The sequence below is a fragment of the Haemaphysalis longicornis genome, unplaced genomic scaffold (genome assembly GCF_048455015.1).
Source record: "Haemaphysalis longicornis isolate Haplotype H1 unplaced genomic scaffold, Haemaphysalis longicornis Haplotype H1 scaffold_12, whole genome shotgun sequence".
In the NCBI taxonomy this organism is placed as follows: Eukaryota; Metazoa; Arthropoda; class Arachnida; order Ixodida; family Ixodidae; genus Haemaphysalis; species Haemaphysalis longicornis.
This window is the reverse complement of record NW_027526225.1, coordinates 98,309,055-98,333,532: the sequence shown is the minus strand read 5'-3', so window position 1 is coordinate 98,333,532 and position 24,478 is coordinate 98,309,055. Positions and strand designations below refer to the sequence as shown.

The 24,478-nt window shown below is 48.7% G+C and overlaps 1 protein-coding gene and 1 long non-coding RNA gene across 3 annotated transcripts in view; both read left to right on the top strand.

The window, feature by feature from the left end:
- Positions 1–24,478, top strand: part of LOC144163053 (uncharacterized) — a 487,499-nt gene that overhangs the window by 267,792 nt on the left and 195,229 nt on the right. The window lies entirely within an intron of this gene.
- Positions 15,263–23,051, top strand: LOC144163050 (leptin receptor gene-related protein-like). 2 transcript variants are annotated; one of them, XM_077693843.1, is made up of 4 exons: positions 15,263–15,281; positions 16,270–16,344; positions 17,845–18,043; positions 21,604–23,051. In XM_077693843.1, the coding sequence occupies exons 2-4, from the start codon at positions 16,304–16,306 to the stop codon at positions 21,715–21,717; spliced, it is 354 nt and encodes a 117-aa protein (XP_077549969.1). In that variant the 5' UTR covers positions 15,263–15,281; positions 16,270–16,303; the 3' UTR covers positions 21,718–23,051. The 2 variants fall into 2 exon arrangements, with proteins under 2 accessions (XP_077549969.1, XP_077549968.1); XM_077693842.1 differs by lacking the exon at positions 15,263–15,281 and adding an exon at positions 15,526–15,668.

Below are 24,478 nucleotides of genomic sequence, written 5' to 3'. Positions count from 1 at the left end.
GCCAACTCGTTTCCACTTTCTATATCAATAAAGCACTCTCTCACTCTCGCTCTGAGCATATAAATATGGCACCGAATAATCAAAGTATATAATCTGGCAGTGGAATTGCCGTGGGTACCACCCCAAACGGCGGAACTTACGGCAGTTCGTAGACAGCAAAGGTCATATGCCTGCAGGAAAGGGGGTGCCTGACCAAACTCTCAGGATAAAAACCGTACTATGGGAAGGATAAACCAGCCTGCAACCCTTAACAATAGCTACCCTTGTTAGACGTAACCTATACCGTTCATACGTGTATACGTGTAACCCTTGGCTGTGGCATTCGCCTTTCAAGCAAACGACCACTAAAGCTGCGTGCAAAGGCAATCGTGGGTGTTAAACAATGTACGTTAAACAACTTTGTACTTGTAGGATGGAGTCAAAATACATAGACCATATATTGAGAGTTTTCTATCCCGAAGACACGACAACGAAGGCTGATTTACAACTCAAAGCGCAGGCAGCGTCGGTCAGACGAGCCTCGCTTCAACCTTAGGCTAACGGCGCCGCCTCGCGGCGTGTGTCGGAGTTAGCAAAATTACACCGCTCCCCTTGCTTCCGCGCCGAATGGGACGGCCGGAGCAACGGCGCGCCGCCGGCAGCAAATCGCGGAGGCCACGCTCGGAGGCGGCCTCTTTTTCCACTACCCAAGTATTCTAGTTCACTACAGTATCAGCAAACGCTGCGCATTCGGTTTCTAGATTTCCCCATAGTGAATTCCCCTTTGCCACGGGACAGTGGCTGTGGCTACGGCTAAATATGTGCCTGACCATCCAACATCTTTTTGTTTCGGTTTCGTTCCCTTCCTCGTCAGCTGCTTCACGTCTACTCAAAAGGCCAGACTCAGCCGAACTAAAGATGGACGAAAAATTCTCCTCAACATAGGGTGGGCGGCCCTCGACGCGATCCCGCAGGTACAGATACCAACCTCCTGGCGCCAGTCTTTAATTACTCATCCACTGCCAAGAAACATGCACCCCACCCATCACGAGGCGAGAAGAGCAGCGAGAGCTCGAGCGCTCAACACGAGCTTTGGAAAAGACCCCGGAGTCGTATACACGGACGCCTCCCGTTGTAGAGGCAAGCCATACGCAACAATAGTGGTATCGACCAAGAACAGTCTCCTGGTAAGCGCAACAGTCAAGACCACGGACATCACTGAAGCGGAGGAGATGGCAATTGCTCTGGCCCTCACACAGACGCCGGCACAAACAATTGTCACCGACTCGCAGCAAGCATATCGGAACTACCAATCAGGATGGGTGTCACCAGTGACCCTTAGATTGCTGCAGAACAAAATAGCAAATAGAAAAATCAAATTGGTGTGGACGCCTGCTCACGCCTCCATGGAGGGTAACGACTTTGCCCACCAACAAGCCTGCGCACTCGCACCCCAGGCTACGGAGGAAGGCGTGGAGTACTGCCCGCTTATCACTTTCAGAGAAGTCACACAGCACTACCGGCTAGAAAGACAGACACTCCCTCCACCTCATCCTAGCCTCTCTAAGGAGCAGCAGACAGTCTTTCGCCTCATTCAATCTGGATCCTTCCCCCACCCAACAAGGCTACACCTCATGTTCCCGGAACAGTACTCGGCCGAATGCAAATTTTGTAAAAAACCAGGATCACTCCGCCACATAATTGGGGAGTGCGACTTCAGCTCAGCAAATCCACCCCTCCTCCATCCACCCACCCCCTCTTTTAGAGAGAAATGGGAGAGTTTGATGTCCAGCTCCTCATTCGCGACCCAGCTAGCGCTGGTCGACCGGGCGCAGGCGGCCATGACATCATATGGGCTCCAGTGAATAAGGAACCACTCCCAATTTAGACGCTCAATAAATGTATTCTCTCTCTCTCTCTCTCTCTCTCTCTCTCTCTCTCTCTCTCTCTCTCTCTCTCTCTCTCTCTCTCTCTACTCTAATCAGTGTGTTTACATGCCTGTGGCTTTGTGTGCCCCCTGTCGTCGCCACAATCCTCGGCACGGAGTGGCCGTTTACGAAGCTGGTTAACCATTCGAATATCTCATATAGCGCTCAAATTCGCCGTGAATTGGCTGGCGTACGGCGTCTGCTCTGTGCACCGCGGCAAGCACTCGGCCCAAACAAACCAGGAGGAACACTGAACCGACGTTTAACTAGGGTGCTTCGAATCACGCTCAGACGCTTGGAGAAATGTATACGCTGACGCCGCCATTTTGGGTCACTCGCTCGCCACCGCAGCAAGGTATTATATCAAAACCGCGCTCAAATTATCGCGGCAACGCTGTTCACTCACGAACTTTGAATCACCTCATCTGTTTCGCGTAGCTGGGTCTTATAGGAAACGAAAAGAACAACGCGTTGAGCACTTTGACCCAATAGCGGCGGCACGGAACCGTTCAAAGGTTGTCTCCGCCCTGTACGGCGGCGATGTCATGGAGGTTGTCTTAGGCTTGGCTCACGCGGGTACGAATTGGATAACCTAACACCATAGAGTTTCATACTAAGCCTGACACCACCTAACCTTACAGATGTGGAATGAGCCTCCGTTTTTGCCTGCTTTTGCAGCAGCAGGGACGGTCCAGATGGATCCGTACGGGGCGACCGTTAGAGCCGTGAGGCTGTCGCAAGAGAGACAGTTTTTCAGTTTTTCTGTGCGGTTACGTTTAGCACTCCCATTGCCTTATTTTACTGCGATGCTCAGTGTGGCTCTGTTTCTTCAGCTTGTGTTTTTTCCTGTCAGTGTGAGCCAGTTGTTTGAAGGTAAGGCGCATCTCCCAGCCCCTGTTCGTATAAATGAATCAAGCGTAAACCGACGAAGACTTCATTGCGGACGATGGGAATTTCTCGTCTACCCTGTGTGCGGATGGAGTGCTGTGGGTGACTCACGTTGCTGTGAAAATAGCCTTCTCGTGACAGCATATTCGGAGCTCGTCAATGCTTAGATTACTTGGATACTTGCGCGAACATTCAGGTTGGTGAAAAGTAACGTGAAAAGCTTTTGTGTTGTTTTCAAGTATTGTCTCCGTATACTACCTTTTTTTTTGTTGCGAAAGTTTGCTCTGCAGCATAAAACGGTGGAGGCGAGTGTGTTTAAATGTACGTAAACAGGAAGTTTTCACTGAGAAAGTCTAAAAGGCTCCGGTGATACGGCCCAGAGAGCCAGCGTCTGTAGTCGGGAGGCCGGCCTGGGTTGAGTCCCACACTATGTAGTACTTGCTGTCGGGAGCGTTGGAGGCCACGGCAAGTCCACAGAAGATGGTGAATGTCTGCGGTCGATGCCGACGTGGTGCAAAATGGACATGTCCGGCCAAACGGAGCCCGTCGATTCGGGGGCAAGGTGTGGGTGACAGCTGGTGTAAGAGCAGCCCCGACGCGAATCCTTCGTAGCGCCACCACCTCACGGCGGGTGAGCCCACCAGGGAGGTTTGATCCACACGGTAAAATAAGTGCGCGTGTGGAGCGCCGAAGGTCTTCTTTGTCGGTGGCCAACTTAACTGCCGCCGTAAATAAATAGTTTTAAGTCGAACTCATGACGGTAGCGCGGTCTTTCTTGGTAGGTAGTAACAGTCACTTCGTATGGAAGATTTCGCTCCATTTTTCACTTTGCTATAGCATTCTGTATATGTAACGTTAGACAGCGTGCGGGCAAAATTTAGTGAAAACGCAGTGGGGAATAAATTTGCCATGATGACGAGGAAACCAAGGAAACTTCGTTTGCGTTTGAAGTAGAGTTCTTTGTGATTTGTGTTTTGTGCTTCTATATTATTCTTCCCTAATCCGTGTGCATTGCTGATGACCCAAATAAAGCAATAAAAAGGGTTTCCTACCATCCCATAGCGCATTTCTCACACTAAGATTGTCAGAGCTCTTACCTGATCGTTTACGGGTTTTCTCCTGGGAACTATAAATAAGGATTCGCGTTGATTTTCTCGATTTTTATTGGCATGTGGGAGTTAAGGCCGGTCCATCGTACTGTAGCGGCGCACACGACACATTCTCTTGAACTCACCGGTTGATTGAAAACTGCACAAGTTGCTTCACCGTCGCCCAAGGCAACGACGCATTGCGCGCGACACCTGAATTAATACTTTGGGTTGTCGTGTGCACGCCAAAAAATACGTAGACGGTGTTCCATCGCTTATTGCCGCGGCGCTTCTGCCTCGAAATGTAATTTGTTCGTGGTTGTCTTAGCCCGCAGTGGCGTTTATACGTGCCGCTGTTTGAAGATCTAGATTTATTTAGCGAATATCCGCGTTGCGGCGCGGATATTCGCTTAAAAATTGGCCGAAGTATATAGCCCTGTGGTACTCACAAGTGGAAGACATATTTATTCACTGCCAAAACAAGCCTCAAGCACGACTACATTTCCCTAGTTGCGCGTTCAGTAATCACCGCTACTAAACGCTAATCACGACCCCTGAATATGAGCAACGCTAGTAAGGGCCACTAACGCTGGTCACGTGCCATACTTAGTGACGTAGGAAGACAGAGGAATCACTTTATTGAGGCTTAAGCGGGTTTATTGGGAGAGGTGTGGCCGTCGGTTTGAGGTCGGCGGCGACGTTCTAAGCGCGGGTGACCACACGTTTCTGGACCTCTGGGTCCCAGCTGCTCAGCGCTTCCTCCCACTGCTCTTCATTAATTATGGAGGGAAAGGGATCTTGAGGGTGGCGTAGGAAAATCGACCGCTAGTCAGGCACGAGACGTGGATACGGGAGATTCTGCAGCGGACACGGCATCGCCAGCGTCAGCAAGATCATACCATTCTGGAAGCCAGCGTGGAAGCCAGTGTGGAAGCCGGCGCAGAAGACAAGGTGACGTGTCTTCACCAAGAACAGTGGCGTTGCCGTCGCCTGGTTCGAGACAGGAACAACTGCTCAGCTCGGTGCCATCTTGATTTTTGATACCGGCCCTTCGCCCGTTGTTTCTGCAAAAGAAGCACATCTACCCTAGAGTCCAGGCAGAGACAAGCCGGCATCAAGTGAGTGGGAAACGTCTTTTTTTTTTTTTTGGACAACAGCGCAAGCTAGCTGAGGCTGCCGGCCGTCGACAGCGTCCCCAGACAAGACCACCGATATGGCGTCCTCCAGAAACGCCCCTCCGGCGTTGTACATTGACAAAGAAGATCCCGATTCGTGGTGCACTGTGGGGCTGCTTACCAACTCCGAGTGCCATCAGTCGATTCTTACGGGCGAGAACGGAATCAAGAGTTTCGGCGATCTCCCCGCCGACGAGCAGAACTCGATCGCGGCTCAGCTAGGCACCGGCGCGTTGCGTACTATCTGCTGCCACCACCAGAAGTTCTACCTGTACACGGAGAGGCACAAGCAGGGATGCCTGGACCGGTTTCGCCTACACGGGTCCGAATCGGCGCCGACAGGCCTGGTCAAGGTGACGAGCCTCTTGGCCGAATCGTGCCGCGACGTTGTCACCCTGGAAGAAGGCGAGCGTCTCTGCCAGCTGTGCGTCGATGAAATCAAGAAACGGCAAGGTTCATCTCATGATGGGGCGTCGAAGGGCAATTCCTTCACCCGCGTTCTTTCCTCCAAGAAGTACCAGGAGCGGGCCAAAAGAATGAATGACGTGGTGACCCGCTGCTCTGTGGGTATCATGACACGTTCCCTGTGCCACATCCCTTCGGAGCCATTTGAAAACTCCATCAGAGCGTTTAGTGCGCTGCCGCTGTCCACCGCAAAGAACCTGGTGTCCTCCCTGGGCCGAGCGTTTGACAACATCTGCGCATATCACGAGAACCTCTACCTTGAGGGTTACGGCACGCCTTGCTTTGACCCACACAACAAGCACAGCAAGCGAGGCACCTCGTCGCCGAAATGGCTCGTTCCACGGCAATTTGCGCTGGCATGCCGCGGCAAGTATCCAATAAAGCCTGGCCGTACGGTGTGCTTACAGTGCCTGAAAGGCTTCTGCAACAAGTACCCGGAAATCGAAGCCTTCTACAATGAGGACGAGCGTGCGACACAGGAGAAACTCGCAACCACAACTGAAGGCGCAGAGAAGGAAGGTAACGCCGAGCATCAGCAGGGTTCGGATGCAGAGAATGCTCCGGTGCAGGGAGGGAGCAGTTCTGCCGTCGAGTACGACCGTCTAGGGAGGAGGAAACGGAAGAAGAGCAACCTTACTGCGGTGGAGCGGGAGCTGCGCCATTTGCGCGTGGATGATCCCAAGCTCAACGACTTCCTTGGTTCGGGACACCGCGAGAAGCGCGAAGTCAAGAAGAAGACCAAGGACGTCACCGGGACTTCGGCGGATCGGTCTGCTGCCCTCTACACAGACCAAGGCGTTCACATCGCTTCCAACAAGGACGCCTGCGACTGCCTGCAGGCCGACTGCCCGGGCTGCCACTTCCCCTGCGCCAAGTGTGGTTCTGCAAAGTGTGGCGTCGAGTGCCGCCGCAACCGCAACTGGGTCTACGAGCAGCTGGAAATTGACGGGGTTCCCAATACTGTCTACAAGAACCCACTCTTGAAGTGAGGTTCCTCCTCTGCTCTCCCCGTGTGCACGTCTTCGTTCTTTGACTCCACGCGTGGCTTTCCACTTTTTTACTGCTGGTCTTTTCATTCCGTTTTGTTTCTTTTTTTCCTGCCTTTATTTTGTCTCCGCTGCGTTTGTGTTGAGAGAATAAACATGTTTATTGACACCTGGGAAAGAGTCTTTCGGGAGGTCTCCTCATTCCAAGTGTCCTTCTCCTGGCCCTCTCTGCAAACTTGCGCTAGACGCGTCAGGGGAAGGGCTAGCCAAGGAGCTGTCCCACGCCTCACGAGTGGGAAATAATTGTGGAGGGGATGGGTGTGGGTTCAAGTGGACTTAGTGCACAGCAACCCCCCATGTGAGAGTCTTGAGCTCCCCAAGAGAGGAACAGATAATGCGATGGAGAGTGCCGGCTACATAATTATATCGTTCAGGGTGTGGGTAAGTATTAATTTGTTATTTGTCTCACACTGACACAATTATGTAAATTATGTACGGTATACTGTTCGAAATGAACCCCCTACAATAATGCCCTACGGGCGGTGTAGGAACCTGTAATAAATATAATTTGTAGGTTGCGAAGGACTTCCTCAATGCTATTGGGCGGTTGTTTGTTTCGGGGGTGGGGGGGGATTTCCGGGTTGATATTGTAGTGGCACATCATCATCATCTGATTGCAGCGCCACTATCCTCATCATGAACAGCTTCCTACCATCATCATCAGCGGTGCTTGCCCGGCGGCGTCAGCGGTTCCACGCGACACAGAGATCGAACACGGCTGCGCTCCAGGGGCGGTCGTATACGCCATCGCCACTCTCTAAGCTCCAGCCGGGCCTTACGCACGTGAATAAATGTAGGAGAACCGCAGCATCACCGAGTCCACGGCTCCCTTTCCTACAATATCTTTGTAGTCTATAGTTCGCGGTAATCTCTCCGTGCGAGAACAGAGGGAGCCGACGCACTCCTTTTGCTTGTGAGATGGGCAGCCTCGCGTTAACTTGTATTTTAAAAAGTGCGGTCGCCCACATCATGACGAGTCTCGCTAGCGGTTTCCGCTACAGGATTTCAAGAGTGGTCTTGAGGATACGGCCGGAGGAGAAGCTTCGACAAGCATGGTGAGAGTAACCGTGGTGTCAACTTTAATTTCGCTGACCGTCAAAGCAACAGCCGCTTCCTCTGCGAGAAGGGGATTGGCTTGGTCCACTGATGTGCCGGTGCGCTGCTCTTTACTCGGAATGGCTACCCGCCGCGGTGTCTCAGTGGCTAAGGCGTCGCGCTACTAGAGTGAACTAGAATAGCGCTACTGAGCACGAGGTCGCGGGTTCATTTCCCGGCCACGGCGGCCGCTTTGCTGATGGAAGCGAAAAGCAAAAACGCCCGTGTGTACGAGATTTTGGCGCACGTTAAAGATCCCCACGTGGTCAAAATTAATCCGTAGCCCTCCACTACGGCGCGCCTCATCGCCTGCGTTGCGTTGGCGCGTTAAACCCTACAATCAATCAAATCAATACACGGAATGGGTGTGGCTGCTAAGAGAGAGAGAGAGTGGGGGGGGGAGGGGAGAGAGAGCCAGGAGAGCACACTTTATTAAGAAGCTCAAGTCCGAGCCGCGGAGTTATCAGTCCTCGGAGGAAGAGGGTGTTTCACGGTCTTCCGACGGTGGCGGGCTTGGCGGAGGTGCACAAAGACCTTCAATGTGGGCCTGCCTCCTGGGTTAGAGGGTAGCATCCATGCATGCCAAGGCGGGATGAGTCGGAAAAGAACCAAACGAGGTATGTGGATTTCTTGGATTCTAATCCGGCCTGTGGCACACAGCTGACACACTTTCTCTCTTCGGAAACATGTTCACCGCCGACACTTCCTATTTCGCCTTAAGATGCCTATAAAGACGTCTTCGTCCAAATAGGCGCGTTTATAGGTGAAGCCGACTTTAAGGAGATCGATGTTAGGATGGGCTTTGTAAATTAAGCTGGGTTTCCCAAATTCTGTCTCGCGCAGTGAAGCATACTCATGAAGAAAAAAATGCGAACACGGCGGAACGAGAGAGAGAGAGAGAGAGAGAGAGAGAGAGAGAGAGAGAGAGAGAGAGAGAGAGAGAGAGAGAGAGAGAGAGAGAGAGAGAGAGAGAGAGAGAGAGAGAGAGAGATAGGCGTACTTTTGTGCTGTTGAGCTCTTTGTGGGACGCCCAGCACCCAAGGCGTTGGAGTCTCAGCGGTGCGCTTCAGTCGGTGCCCCTGTTGCCAGCTGCCTAAACTCAGCGACCCTTGTGAGGGCGGGCTACCGGTTCCCGCCCTAACAAGGGGTGGAGTGCATTCGGCAGGCATCCTTAAATTATGAATGACAGTGTATACGATTGTCCCTGAAGAAGCAAGTGTACAACAGCTGCATATTACCAGTACTCACCTACGAGGCAGAAGCTTGGAGGATCACTAAAAGGGTTCAGCTTGAATTGAAGGCGACTCAGCGAGCAATGGAACGGAAAAAGATAGGTGTAACGTTAAGGGACAGGAAGACAGCGGAGTGGGCCAGGGAACAAACGCGTGTTAAAAACATATCAGTAAAAATTAAGAAGAAATGGGCTTGAGCAGGGCATTTAATGTCAAGGCTAGATAAACGTTGGTCATTAATGGCAACAGAGTGTATCCCTAGAGAAGGCAAGCACGGCAGGGCGCGGCAGATGGTTAGGTGAGCAGATGAGATCAAGAAGTTTGCGGGGATAAATTGGTCGCAGTTAGCACAGGACCGGGATTGGCCTTTGCTCTGCAGTGGGCGTAGATATCCTGATGATGATGATGATGACCTGTGCCCGCGCGTCCAGGGGCCGGCGGACCAGCCGCAGCTGGGTCTCCCGGCGGCTGCTGTGCAGAGCTTCCTCCCAGTCGTGATGACTGGTAAATGACCCCGGTAACGCTTTTTAAGTGCTGTCGACTTTATGGGCTCGCTAACGCTCGATGTCAAGCGACGGCCGGAATCAGGCGGCGCGGCGAGATAACGGACCCAAGTACAGCCTGGTGAGCCGTCGTCAGAGAGTCATGCTGAGGCTTCGAAAACAACGCGGTTTAAAGGGGCACTGACACAAAAATTTTGCATCTTGTTTTTTGTTGTTGCGATAAGTACCTAGTGACCTACTTATCACCTGTAGAAACCTCATTTGCTTCAGCGTGCGACGGTTGTTTAATTAGAGGCATTTTCAATGCGGCCAGTCGCAGTTTCGGTTTCAACGGGTGCCACAAACCGATGGATTTTGTGTGAACTAAGCTGACAACGTGACCGTCGGAGTGATATCACAAAGCAGAGCTGCCGTAGTACTGTCGAATCCGTATCGCCGGCAGTTTCTGCGAATGCCCCCACGTACTGATCTCATGAGCCGCTTAATTAAAAAGCGACCGTGGACGTGACGCAGGCGCTGCGAGTGCGAATGCTGCCGCGGCTAAATAACGACGCGCGACGCTCGAAGCAGTGGGTGGCAGACGCGCGCTGGGAGCAGCCGGCCGGTCTGCCTACACGTCCGCCTACAGATGTGTTCGGCTTAGCACTGCGGCGGATATTCGATTGCCGCTCTCGTAAGCGGTGAAGATGACAATTTTTAATGCAACCCGCCATCGCATCATTAACTCCTTTCTCATATAAGCTGCCATGAAAGGAACTTGGGTACAATTTCGTGCAGCGGTAACAAGCTATCACTCGAGCTACCTGCGCCGGCCTGGGCCACTTCGCGGCCGTGGCCGCCGCCTGCACCACCTGCACAGCGACCGTGCGGCTCGCTCAGTGGGCTTTTCGTGTCTCCGGCGCGTTTTCGCGTCCAATGTAAATAAAAAAATTACGCCCACCTCCCCTCGCGGGAACCCTGGGTGACCCTGGTGTGATGCGACGCGAACGCTCTCTCTCAACATCTGCGGGTGTGCGGCCCAGCGCGCTCTCACTCCGCCGGTGGGCGGCGCTGCGCGCGGTGCTGCGCATGCGCAGTACTCTCTCTCTCCGCGGTCTCCTCTCCTTCGGGCGCGCTGCGCACCGGTGTGCCGCTCTCCGGCGGCCTTTCGGTCGACGGTTGCTCTCCGTTGCGCTTGAACCCCCCTCAGCGTCGCATCACACCAGGGTTCCCGCGATGGGAGGTGGGCGTAGCCCCTATAAATAGTCATAACCGTTCGAACCTCGTGAACACTGGCGCTTGTCATACATCTCCCCGTTGTTTAGCGCAAAGAAAACTGCGGGTACATTTCAGGCAAAGTCTGCGTATATAACCGGCAGCCCGCGTTCATTTAGTTAGGAACGCTCATAGGGTAGTTTTTTACGAGAGTAAGCGGGAAAAGCGGCCGCGCAAAAAAAAATTAGCAATGGCTTAGCCCGGATATGCCAAGATATACGTAGCGTGAGCTAAGGTTCAGCTGGTTATTCTTAGGTTTCTGGTTGTCTAGGATTAGCTGATTATCATGCTTACTGTTGCTAAAACGATTTCCAAACCAATCCAATCCATTCCAATCCAGTCCAGTCCAGCCAGTCGAGTCCGGTTCGGTCCAGTCCAGTCCAGTCCAGTCACTGCTCCTCGCGCATGGCTCCTCCCGCTGCACGGCTAGAGTGACCTAGACTATTCTAGTACACTCTAGCACGGCTCTCCAGGAGCCACGCGAAACGGCTGTCAAGCGGTTCCGGCGCAGCGTCAGACTTGGCTACTGCGCAACGGAGGCTCACAGCTGGGCACGCGCCGGCGCCAGTGCGTCCGCCGCGGCTACGACGTCACTCCTCTGGAATGCGCAGACTGGCGAATGTGCAGACTCAATTCTCTACGCACCCGTACTCCAATTGAATTGCATATCCAATCCAATCCAATCCAATCCAAATCCAATCCAATTCGATCCAATCCAATGCTCCTCGCGCTTGCACACAGCGGCCCTTCAATATCCACGCGAAACTGCTCAACCTCAGCCAGTATAGCTTACGCTACAAAATAGAGAAGAGACTCCATGCAAATGGAAGAAAACAAAACGAAAATTGAGGAAATTAGCAGCTGGTGTAACAACCTTAAAAATAAACACAAGAACTCCACAAAGAACATACAGAGAACTGAACTGACCCCAAACACAGACAACCATTTAGTTAGCTCACCTGTGGGATGCAAGGAGAAGCCCCAAGAAAAGATGGAAGAATCAAAAGAAAAACTGGAAACTCAAACAAAGAATCAAAGAAATCACGAGGCAAGCAAAGGAATGGGGAGACCAACTATCCGGACAAAACTGGAATAATTTCTGCGAGTCGCTCAAAGGAACCAGGAGCACATCTAGAACACGGGCTATTGGCGGTGAGCGCGACCACGGGCGGCGCTGCGAAGCGCGCCTCCGTGACGTCGGCTTAGGGATTATCGCATTTGTCGTCTGCTTCACTCGGGCTCGCTCTCCCTGCGGTTTCTTTGCGCGCGGTGTACGTCTGATGCTTGTCCGCAGCACACTTTGCGTATGCATTACTTTTTATCATAACAGTAGACTTAAAATCGCATACACTAGCTCAAGGCGTGATTTGTAGTTTTAGATACCGCTGCGGAAGAAATATTGCCGGCGTCGCCCCATTCCTTGCGAAGCTGGTCCTATGCGGAGCGCGAAGGGTCGGAGCTAGGCGTCAGCTTATGTATTCAGCAATCTTTGGAACAAAGGGAACAGCCAGCTGCTAATAACCGACAACAGCTGAAATGCAAGACCAAAACAAATTCCAGCCCTTCGGGGCTTTCGGCTTTGGCAGAAGGCATTTAATCGCATGTAAAGTAAAATAGTTTTCGCATCCTTACCGAAAGCTCGAAAGTATTGTATCACATCACTTTATGTTGTCACTGCATGAAAGTATGCCGACACGCATTATGGGCCGCCAAAACGGTAGGTTGAATTCCAAATAACCTACTGTGCGTATAAACGCGTGCTGACTTTATACCAGGCTTCTAATCAGTATGGAGGCTTTCTACGGTAAAAATGCAGTAAGACTATGTTTGTCAGACCTGGAGGGATATTTCGGTACATTTCCCAGAGTCATATCTTTTCAATATTCAGATCGTATAGTAAAACTGCACCCAAGAAGAGGAGGAGGAGAAGGAGGAGAGGTAGGAGAAAACTTTTTAACGGTGAAATCTAGCTGGTTAGTGGTCGGGGTCCTCAGTCCAGGACAAGAGAGTAACAGTAATTTTCCTCAATTCATAGCATGCCCTCCAGAGTAGTCCAGGATTTGTTCTTTACGCCTGGAAGGGTTGGAAAACAATGAAGAGCTGCTTGGACATACTTATCGGTTTCGATTATTTTTATAGTGGAAACCGGCACCTATACTATTTATTGCGTTTGTGAGCGAGTATATGAAGCCGTCAACACCGTAATAGTTCGTTATGATAATGATGGTTAGTATTGAAATTCGGGGCACAAAAGCCGCCTTGGAGTACTCTGGACAACGTTGTCTGCGCCGTTTCGCGGTGGCGTAGCACAATTAAACTTCCTCATTCTACTTGCATGCAAATAAACACACGCTGCGGATAGACACCTTCTAGCACGCCGCCGCGTAACGAAAGCCAATTTGTGAAGAACGTTATGTATGGGTACAGCCTGAAGAAAATATTCCCACAAACTTTATGAGCCTTCAAAATCTCCCCAAACTTCCTAATAAGACGTTTGTGGCGGTGCAGAAAAATAGAAGCATTGGACAAAAAAAAAACATTCATCTGATACAAGCCAACAACAATGAAAGAAATAGAAGACAGCCGCTTTATTTCCTGCCGTGTGATCAGCGTGTAGGGGACTCCTGCTAAGTGCGTAGCATTAGACCGTTGAGTCTTCATAAGAGCATCTCAAACATACTTTAGGGAAGCCTACGCATTTTGAATACTTATCTAGAAGCTTTGAGCACTGAACCTCGTAAATAAGCTAGAAAAGACGAATTGAAAACGATCGTCTTCCCGATGCTCTGAAGAAAATTGTTCTCTCTCTCCTTGTGTGTTGCGAACTTGTGCGCTATACAGCTTGAAATTATTCAGAGTTGCCAGAAGCTGGCAAAAAAAAAAAGTGCATTACTGGAAGTACGCTCTTTAATGCACTAAAACATAAAAGCCGGCGATTCTGAGCACAGGCGCTGCTGCTCCGCACAAGCGGAGTGTAGCAGACGACAGCGGCGCGAATCCCTAAGCTGACGTCAGAGCCAGAGGGGGATAGGATATAGGGTATAGGATATAGGATATAGGGGGGATAGGATATGATGTTGGCATTAACATATGTACGACACACAGGGCAAATTGACAAGGATAAATATAAAACACAAATGAATCAGTATTGAAAAAAAGAAAACAGTTGTTTTAGATATAAAATAAAATAAAATCGATTTGATCTTCTTATTTGTTTTGAGGTCAGATGGCAGCAAGCTCGACAATAATAGCTTGGTCCCAACCTACAGAAAATTTAATCGTCCTTTCTTTCTCTCTTTTTTGTCGACGAATGATTCAAATCTCGCGACTGCAGTTGCGCAAAAAAGTTCAGAAAGCGGTGTAATGTGGCCCTACAATTGCGCGCCGTGGGGAGGGGAAGCTACTGATTATTTTAAACCTCCCAGGGATTCCTATATATATACGTATTAAGAAATTTCCCACCCACAGACACTTTTTCTGTCGCTGAAAAGTTTTCTCGTTCTTTTTCTTAAACTACTTCAAGTTATGCGCAAGTTGATCAGCGCAGTCATAAATGCTTTTAGACTCCTGTTTTTTTCTTTTATTTCTTAATGCCAGTGAAATAAAATATTTTTCGATATTGAACTAAGAGCTTCCGGGACAACAATCTTCGCCCGTTCAGTTTCGGCTGTCGACTCGGTGGGCCCCCCGTAGGTGCGCCACTGAGTTGAACCACAGAATCTCTTCGCAAACTTGCTTCATCCCAATCAAATTTAGGACAGCAAGTGCACAGCATCCCGCAAACTTTTGGACTACAACAACCTCTGCACGATTTCCTACTTTCCAACCCGAAGCATAGGCTAGAAAAGCAGTAGGACCTCTACCATCTGTTTGAGCCTGCCGCTGTGTCACTAATCACGGCGCAGAATTTATTTGCTGCCTTGGCCGTATGATGGCGCGCGGCACTAAATGCCTCGACACCAATGGCATTGCAAATTTAGGACAAAATGTGCGGCAGTTATCAAAATATTAAGTAAGTGATATTAATATAAAAATAAAAATAACAAGGTTTGAATTTGCGTCATTAAAAAGTTTAATTTCTGAAACTGTTTAATTACGAACTGCGGAGCGCCGATCGAAGCCAGTTACCATCATGGCGGGCATCAAAGGTAGCGTGAGTTGCAAGCGCTTTCGTTTTGCGATTTTCCTGTCTTCTTATCAGTGCATACGCCAGAGTAGAACAATGCTGCACGCTTATCTTTTTGAGATCACCGCATTTTAAGATAAAACTCCTAAGAATACGGGAAATATTTGCCTGGCGCCGTAGCGCTTTCTGTAAGGCAGATCAATAACGCGATGCTTGTTTTGGTGTCAAACTTTCGAAGAAAAATAATGCGTTCCTTCACATGAGCCTGATTTATTATCGCTGATTGAGGACGAAGGCTCCAAATCTCATTATTTTTTCTGTTATTTTGTTGTTCTATCGCGTTTTGGGGCCATGTTGCGGGCAGGTTGTCGCCTGACAGGTGAACTGCTGTTACCCCCAAACTGCTCGCCTTTTCTAGTTTCATATGACAAATTGCTAACTGAAACTTTTTCTCCCGTTTTGCCTTTCATTTCCATTTGCTCTACTGGGTGCAACCGACAGCGTAAGTCACTTTCTATCTTTTTTTACCGTAATAATTCGATGAGTCACAGGCATTTTTGACGTTGCTTTTCAGACACAGTGCGCACTTATTTTTTTCTTTTTGGCCGGGCACCTTATCTACCTACGCATACACCGTAAGCTCTTGGAAAAGGAAAATAGTAAATCGTTGCCTCCGAAGCCGCGGCGTGTTTTAACTGTAGGCGTGCCGTTGTCGTTGTGCGTTGCGTTGCTATCAGTAAGGAAGGAAAAGTGGTGTTTCTACGGACAATTTGCAAAGTGCCCGCAAGTTCAGTCGCAGCGTAGCGAGGCACGGATTACAGTAAATTCCAAACCCGTAAGCATCGAACAGTACGACCAGTGGGCGTTGGAAGATGGAAGTATGGATAAGGTTGGTGCTTAGCTTAATTGGAGACCCGCAAGTATAGAAGTTCGTAGCTTATTTTAGCAGGATGGTGTACATGGTCCCGAGGCTAAGGCGACGCAAATGTCGCCTGGCTTGGCCTCTGGCTCCCGGTAACGCTGTCAAGTTTGTGACATAGAATAGAGCTATAAGAAGGGGTAGAGTACATAAGAAGATGAGGAATATAAGAATAGAACTATAAGACGGAGGTTTGTGCCATAGAATCGAGCTATAAGAAGGGATAGAGAACATAAGAAGATAAGGAATATAAGAGAAGGAATATAAGAAAAATAAAGCAAAAAGAAGGAAGTTTGTGCCATAGAATAGAGCTATAATCGCTAGAAATGGTGGTTGGAGGTTTTTGCATTAAATTTAAGCGGAGGACCTTCGAGTTCGACAGGGCCATTTAAGTGCGAGTACACCACAAAGGTTAAGTGGCTTGTAAGTTAGCTGTCTGCAGGCCCACAAGTGATGCTGCTGGCTACAAATGAACAGATATAAGGTTTATACTAAGCCTCAAGTGACCGTTGTGCTGTCCGTTGTCAATGACAAAGTGTGAATAACCCTGACCTCTCCATCTTCTGTCCAGACTTGTTGCCCTTGCCTTCCTGGGGTCAGTGGGGATGACCCTACTGGTGCTGGGTTGTGCACTGCCACAGCCCAGGTGAGTAAGACGACCAGTTTCGTTTTTAAAGAATATTGTGTCTATTTCGGAATGTGTATCCAATGGTGGCGTACTTCCGCTTGCCAATCGTCTGCGTGCACAGAATCCAATACCTACCCTTGGTTGCTTATTATCAGGTCTTGTCATCTGCCTTCAGCCAATCAGTGACCGCTTAAAAAAGTGACACTGGGAAATAAACAAAGCTCAGAATTTTGGCGCTGCAAAAAACCACCGCGATAAAAATGTATTGCTGCGATGCTGTGGTTCCACAACGAACTAAAATTTTATTTAAATCTCGTTCTGCAGGCCTGCATAATGCCTTGTAGGTGACGAGACCATTTCTCAGCTTGAAGCTAGTTAGGTTGCGGAGCCTTCTGCAGCTCAACGAGATCACTTACACATGCTTCTGTTCTGTCTGCCACCCGTCAGCTAAATTAGCAAACACCTGGCAGGTTGCTGCCTGGCCCTAGGTTGCAGCAACACCGTGTGTTATGTCAGGAACGTTGCTGGAGCCAGACCGCACAGCTTTTCAATGAAAGGAGCATGGTGATAACAAAAAAGAGATACTACAGCAGTTGCTTGTCTCGCCTCTGTTGCGCCCCTTCCCTGTTTGTACTTTCCTTTTGTTTTATCAACTAGGCCGCACTGACAAATCTCTGAGGTGCTCTATAGAAGGACGGCAAGTTTGGCTAGTTGGTTGAAGTTCGACATTTTAAAAGCGGCGCGAAGGAAACAGGGCAACAGAGGAAGGAACAACAGCGCAGCGCTGAACTCACAGCTGAAAGTTCATTAGGAAGCAATTCATATTTACTCGATTATAAGCACCCCTTGATTCTAAGCACCCTCCCCGGCCTTCGGAAAAAATTAGGAAAAAAAAAAAAATTGCATGCGAATCTAAGCAACCATTGCAAGGTGGATTTCAGACGCGTGGAAGCGGGCTCGAGTTGACGTTGTGGGCCAAGTCATTTATTAAGCTTTCGATTACAAACAACTTCAACGAATCAGATGACCTGCTGGGGGATAGTGAAAGCGGTGGCCCAAGCTGCACAAAGGACTCGAGTGGCAGTGAGGGTGGCGACTGAGTGTCAGGCGCAAGCAGTGGGTTCACTGTCTGTGTCCATTTTTCGGTTGAATATTGGTCAAATAAAGCATTCCTTGTGCCCGTCCTGTCGAGAAATGGCCACGGAAAAAAAGGGGCGAGGGGGGGTTAGGTAATTTTGGTTTTCGAGTCTAAGCGGAACAAAAGGGCCGAGGGGGGATTAAGTAATTTTGGTTTTCGAATCTAAGCAGAACAAAAGGGGCGAGGGGGGGTTAAGTAATTTTGGTTTTTCGAATCTAAGCGGAACACCCCCCTCACTTTGAGCATCGCGATCTTGGGGGAAAAAGGGGGTGGTTAGAATCGAGTAAATGTGGATAAAAACAACCTGAAACGTTGATCTATGATGTGTGCCCCCCTTTACGAAACTGACGACTGGTGTGTCCATGTTGCTGTGCGTGCAGCAATTGGTACCCCTTCTTCGTGGTCCTCTTCTACGTGCTGTCGCCGCTGCCGACGTTGATTGCTCGCCGCTACAAGGAGGACATGGCGAGCTCGAGCGCGGCGCAGGAGCTGGCCTACTTCATCACCACGGGCATCGTCATCTCGGCCTTTGGCCTGCCACTGGTGCTGGCACGGTCGCCGGCGGCACCCCATGCGGTGGTGAGACCGGCAGCCTTTGCACTACAAGCTGTGCGCAACACCCAGGGTTCTTTACTATGCGCCAGTTGCGACACTCCACTTGAAGGAGCCATGAAGAGAAAATACAACTTCGTTTAGTTTGAAAGAACTAGGATTCTGTATCTCACTCAGCTCCATTACAGCTGCAAAAGATGTTTTTTTAATGAAAAAAAAAGCAAGAAGTATTTAAAAACTTTCAAATTTTGTGCCACAGTGACGTGTTATGAGCAAGAATGACGTCATACGGGCCAACAATAAAACGTAATTTTCAGAGTGGATCCCGAGAGAAGGCAAGCGTGGAAGGGGGCGGCAGAAAGTTTTAGTAGGGCATACGAGATCAAGGAGTTTGTGGGGATAAACTGGTCGCAGTTAGCACAGGACCGGGATAATTGGAGGTTTATGGGAGAGGCCTTTGCCCTGCTGTGGGTGTAGATAGGATGATGGTGATGATGATGATGAAATGAGGTAATCTTTTTTCCATGGTTTTACGATTTACAACATCAGCTGGAAGCACTTCAGTACTACTTTAACTTTCTGCCGAGAAATGACAGGATAGTCAACTTGCTTTATGCTGCCTCAGTGCACGGGCCAATTGCCAACTGGCTTTTGATACACGGGTCCTAGGGGAAGTTTCACAACTGGTGCATACTATTAAGTAACTCGGGTACCAACTACGTATGCATTGCTATGCAGTCGAACTAGTTTATAGCAGCACTCAAATGAAGTCGAGTGTGACAGAATTCCGTCTAACCAAAAGTGTATATTTGAAGGAAAAAAAAAAAAGAATGCCGACCAGTTTTTAAAAAAAAATAGTTCTTGAAGTTTTTGGCATTTAGGTGGTTAGGTAGGTTTATAATTGATAAATTGAAGAGTAATGGTGAGATTACCAAGCCCTGCAGAGTGCCCTTTGCGGCGACGTCGAATTTATTGCTCCATAATTTGCCAAGTTCCACCGTTGCTGTGCGATTTTTTTCCCTCCTATTCCTTGAAGTTTTGGCTTCCGTCACAGAAGTGAAAACATATTGTGAGCAAGGCTTCCATACTAGAAACTGAAATGTTAGGAACAATTTTTTAGACTGGTCATCGTCTTCTTTTTTTGTTTTGGATGTTTAAATACAGTGAAAAAAAAAGTTGTAACCAGTTATTTCTGCTACAACTGAAGAAAGGGGTCCGTTTGGCCGTACCATCCAACCCCAGTCGTGCCTGTAGCTTTGGAGCATTACACTATGAAGCAGAAGTGAGGTGCGCAACACCCACCTGCCGTGACTTGTACTTTCCTTCGATCACGTCTTTACTCTTTTATTGCGCAGTGCAACTTATCATTGAAATTTTGGGATTTAACACACCTAAGCTACACCTTGGTTATGATGAGCGCTGTAGTGGAGGGCTTCGGACTAATTTTGACTGTCTGGGAATCTTGGAAGGGGCCATGTAAACAAAATACAAAAAACAAATACAAGTTTGTTTCAGTCGAAATATTTTGTGTTTTATAGTGCCCCTAACACTTGTCCGGCAGCAAATGATGCCGTCCTCACTGAAAAATTAATCAAATTCTCTTGCCATATCGTGTGTTTTCGGGACATCAGCAGTGAAGTCTTAAAGGAGCCATGAAGATAAAACACAAGTTTGGTTCATTCAAAAGATTACCTTGTTAGAATAATACTGATACCACTTTTAACGTAGACTTCGCTCAAATAAGCTACATAATTAGGAAAAAGGGAATGGCCATGCGACTCGCCAGCTCATTTCCCGCAACAGAACCTGTGATGTCACATGTGACAGCTCTGGGATTGGCGGAGAGCGGCACAAGCAGACACAAATTAGGTAGAGCTTATAAGCTAGCCGTACGAGCGATTTGCGCTTAAATTTAGGGCACATTCTTTATAAAGCAATAAGAATGGTGGGACAAACAGTGGAAGTTACGAAAGCACATGTAAACATAGAAGTATTGATGCGTACAGCTGTTGGTACTGCGTGCACTATGCTTGGTTCAGCTGCACAGCACTGCGGGGCTTTGGGGTTGTCTCAGACGACACTGGCCGATTGACGCAAGCAACGGTGTCTTACGTGATCATATTTGTCGAGCGAGCACTGTTTCAGGAAACGATTATTTTCTCCCAGAACAAAAACAAGCCAGGTTTAATTACGGTCAAAAACAAACCAAAGGCAGCAAACGGCTTGCCACGGTATGGTGGCGCCATCTAGGTTCAGAACGGGGTTTCTCGAAGACACCACCACCCTGCAGGGTGGAGACACCCTTTGAACGGTCCCGTGCCACTGCAATTAGGTCAACGTGCTCAACGCGTTGTTCTCTTCGTTTCTCACGATACCTAGCAACGCGGAACAGATAAGATGATTCAAACTTCGCCAGTAAACCGCGTTGCGGCGATACTTTTGATGTGGTTTTGACACAATGACTTGCTTCGGCGGCGAGCGAGTGACCCAAAATGGCGGCGCCAGCGTATACGCATCTGTACCCTGACATGTACAGGGTACCCTGTATCATCTGTATCATCTGTACCCTGTATGATGTATACCCTGTACGGCGGACGCGTGAATCAAGTTACTCTAGGCTGTGGAGCGGTCGGTTCCTGTGATGTCATTGCAGACCACGAAAACAAACGATTTAGCAGGAAAATCGAAATTTGAACTTAAATTAATTAATTTCTCAGTGAATAAAGCATCGTTTGTATACGGACAAGTGCTGGGGGCACTATAAAACACGAAATCTTTCGTATAAAACAAACTTGCATTTTCTCTTCATGGCTCCTTTAAGTGCGCGCATTCAAACCAACTTCCACTGCGTCATTCAGCTCTGCAGCCTTGCTTGCCGTCAGTCCTCCCAGGTGGCACTACCATACTGATCCATGGACCGTTGTCTGCCGTCACTTTGTTTTTGACCGTATTTGCACCTGGCTTGTTTTTGTGACAGCAGAAAGTAATCGTTTCGTGAAACACGGGGTATCCTCGACAAACAGGGTCACGTAAGACAACGTCGCTTTCGCCAATCGGCCAGGGTTGTGTAAGACAACTCCAAAGCGGCGGACTGCTGTGCAGCTAAAACAAGCGTAGTGCACCCAGTACCAACAGCAGTGTGCGTCGATACTTCTATACTCACGCGTATTTTCTTAACTTTCATTGTTTACCCCACCATTCTTACCGCTGTGAGACGAATATGCGGTACATTTAAGCACAAATAGCGCCTTCGGCAAGCTTATAAGCCTTGCCTAATTTGCGTTTGCTTTTGCCGGCCTCAGCCAATCGCACAGCTGGACGCATGTGACATCATAGGTTCTGTTGTGGGAAATGAGCTAGTGGGTCGCATGGCCGTTCCCTTTTTTTTACTAATTGTATAGCTTATTTGAGCGAAGTGTGTGTCAAAAGTGGTGTCAGTTTGATTCTACGAGGCAATCTTTCGAATGAACCAAACTTGTGTTTTGTCTGCATGGCCCCCCTTAACATGCGCCGAAAAAATCTCGACACACGTGAATTTCGGCAGCACGATGCCTTAGCCACCGAGTTTCTTCTCTTTCCCCGCACAGATCCAGTGGAGTGCGTGCGGCCTCGTTCTCGCCGGCAACGTCGTCGTCTTCATCACCATCCTCGGTTTCTTCCTGGCCTTCGACAACGACGAGGTCGACTACAACATGTGGTGAAGCGAGCAGGGCGTTGCAACGGCGGAACTGTCCAGTGCTTGCCTGCGCCAGTGGACTTGAGTGGCGCACGCTGTACATAGTGTATGAATAAATTCGCCCACCTCTGATCCCTGCCATCGGCCCCCTACGCACCTGCCCCCTGGTTTTGCCCCCAATGGGACAAGAACGACGCGGAAGAAACAACACCGGTTGTATGTTCGGGGAGTTGTTGCTGTTATCTTGGGATTTCGTCCTGTGGTGATCTCTGCTGTGGTGTCAATGTCTTCTTGTATTTGTTCCATCTTGAAGCTGACATTGCTGTACGGCTGGTGGGGTGTAAACGTCTGATTTTAAAAAATAGTGCCTAAATCAATTTCAAGCCACTGTATCTGAACTAATTTGGTTGGAATTGTACAGCATTGCTAAAGTGGATGTTGCGGAGTGGTGATGGTGATAGCCCAAAAATAAGTGGCGCGAGCTGTTCTGGCAAACTGAGGGGGATTGGCCAAGCAAGCGGGGGGGTTAATTTAGCCAGGCAAATGGGTCGCTGATGCTTTTGTGCAGTTTGGCAAACCTTTTTTAACCAGGCTGATGACAGAGAAGAGAAGATAAATAACGTTAATGTGTTGTTGTGCAGAAGAAAGTGTGTGACTGGAACCAAAGTAACTGCCAAGGTTTAGTTGTAGAGCACGAAAAATGCCCTATTAGATCTGAATCTTCCTTTCTGAAGTTGGTCTCAAGTATGCGAACTCTAATGCCAAGATGGCTGCGAACATGTGCGACACCAGCTTTGATGTGGCGAGACCTGCAAAAATATTTTTTCGTATTTGCCACAACAGAGTCTGTCTGGTTGTTACCAGCAGCCAGAGCTCACTTTTTAAATTTTTTTTAGTTAGAACCAGTACGTTCCGAACGAGTTTTGTCACATGCTTTATCTCCTTCTTCCAGTTCCCCTTGCAAATTGACCAATGAAGTTCCATTATATCCGTTGTTCTGTGATTTCAGTAACTTCCAAATTCTAGAATTTGTGACTCGACTGTACATCCTTTTTTGTGAAGTTATGCTACAAATCTGTTGCAATGCTTGCAAATGCTACGATGTTTTTACAACGTGTAAGTAGTTGCTATTGAGTGGAGTTTAGCACCAGTAGTTTTGTTTATCAGCATTTATTTGCTATGCGCATGGTGGCACCAACATTTTTGATGTTTCGTTTTTGTGAGTTGTGTCTGATAATTTAATGAGCATATTTTTCTCGGAGCAACTTGTGCTTCCGTTATAACATGCTGTAGACATGCACAACTTGTACTGTTGTTTAGTTTAATAAAATTTTGTGCATGTAAACGACGAGGCTTGTATTCAAGAGTAGTATTCACTGCACTGAAATGCGAGGGGCACACTGCTCAGCTCATTATTTATCGCTCAGGCCAGGGAGGCATTTTTTGTGTCGCGGTCCATTGCTTATCTATGCTAGCCACAAACTAATCCTTCGGGATGGAAGCATGGTCCTTGTGACGCAAGACTGGGTTGTGGCTCTTGGGTTTTTATTTTGCTGATACATTAAAATTTAAAATGAAAACTCGGAGAAGGCTGCTCATTTCGTAACAAAAAAAAATATGAAGGAAGCTCATACTAACGCGTAAGACTTGAAGGTAGCGAAGCTATATGGAACCTTTGCGACCATCACCACGGTTTAAGTACACGGTTGCAGCCGACTTGCTTCTTCGCTGCGGCAATGATCTTTACTCCATCATTGTTGCTATAAGTGTGAGCTTCCTTCATTTTTTTTTTTTGGAAGTTATAATCACTGGACATCACAGTGGAGGGGCGTACGCTATGACGCGTCTTTTTCGTTCCGAGCAATGTTTGCACTGTTACAATAAACGCTGGAGTTTCTTATTTTTGGCCAATCTTGGCCAATCTCCCTAAGTGGGTCTGCTTGGCTTGGCAAACGTGCACCGGGGACGCTGGGCGGTCGCCGCAAGAGAGAGAGCAAACTTAATTCCTTTGTTCAGCAGCTCACGTCCAAGCCACAGAGTTACGAGTCCTCACATACACACACGAGCACTTGGCATTTTCTTGGTTTTTTTTACCTGCCGGGCGGCCACTGCAATCTTGGGCAATGTCCCTAAGTGGGTATGCTTGGCTTGGCAAGCAAGCGGGAGACGCTGGGCGGTTGTTGCGAGGTCGCCGCGAGGTCCACGCTCACGTGCGCGTGCTCGGCAATTTCTCGGTATTTTTAACTGCAGACACGAAAAATTACAATTAGCTGAACAGCGTTGCTGTTCAAAGATATGACACGCGCCTCCGTACCTGGCTTATTGCGTGGCTCAAATCACACGATTACGACGGCTATTGGAGCAGCCAAAAGAAAGAATAAAAAAAGAAAAAGGTCGGTGATGTAAGAGAGCCTTGCTTTACACTTCACCAGCACTTTGGTACAATATGCAATACAAGTGACAGCCAGAAACCTGAACACAAAATGCAAAAATCTTGCAACGCATGCATAGAGCCCCTAGCTTTCCGCGATTCCGCAATTCCGCGAAAAATCGCGGAATTAAAGTGTTTTTGCGGAATTCCAAAAAAACCTTTAAAAGTGTGGCGCTACGTACCCAAAACGATATACTCGGTGAAATATGGCGGAAAAGTAATAGCAAAATGGTTTCTATTGTCTGCAACGTTTTTACTGTTGAAAATTTAAATTTGCATCTGCGTATTCCTACCTTGTCAAATAATAAAAGTGGCTAGGTGGCGCAGCCTCCACCCGAATCAAGGGGCTTAGCCA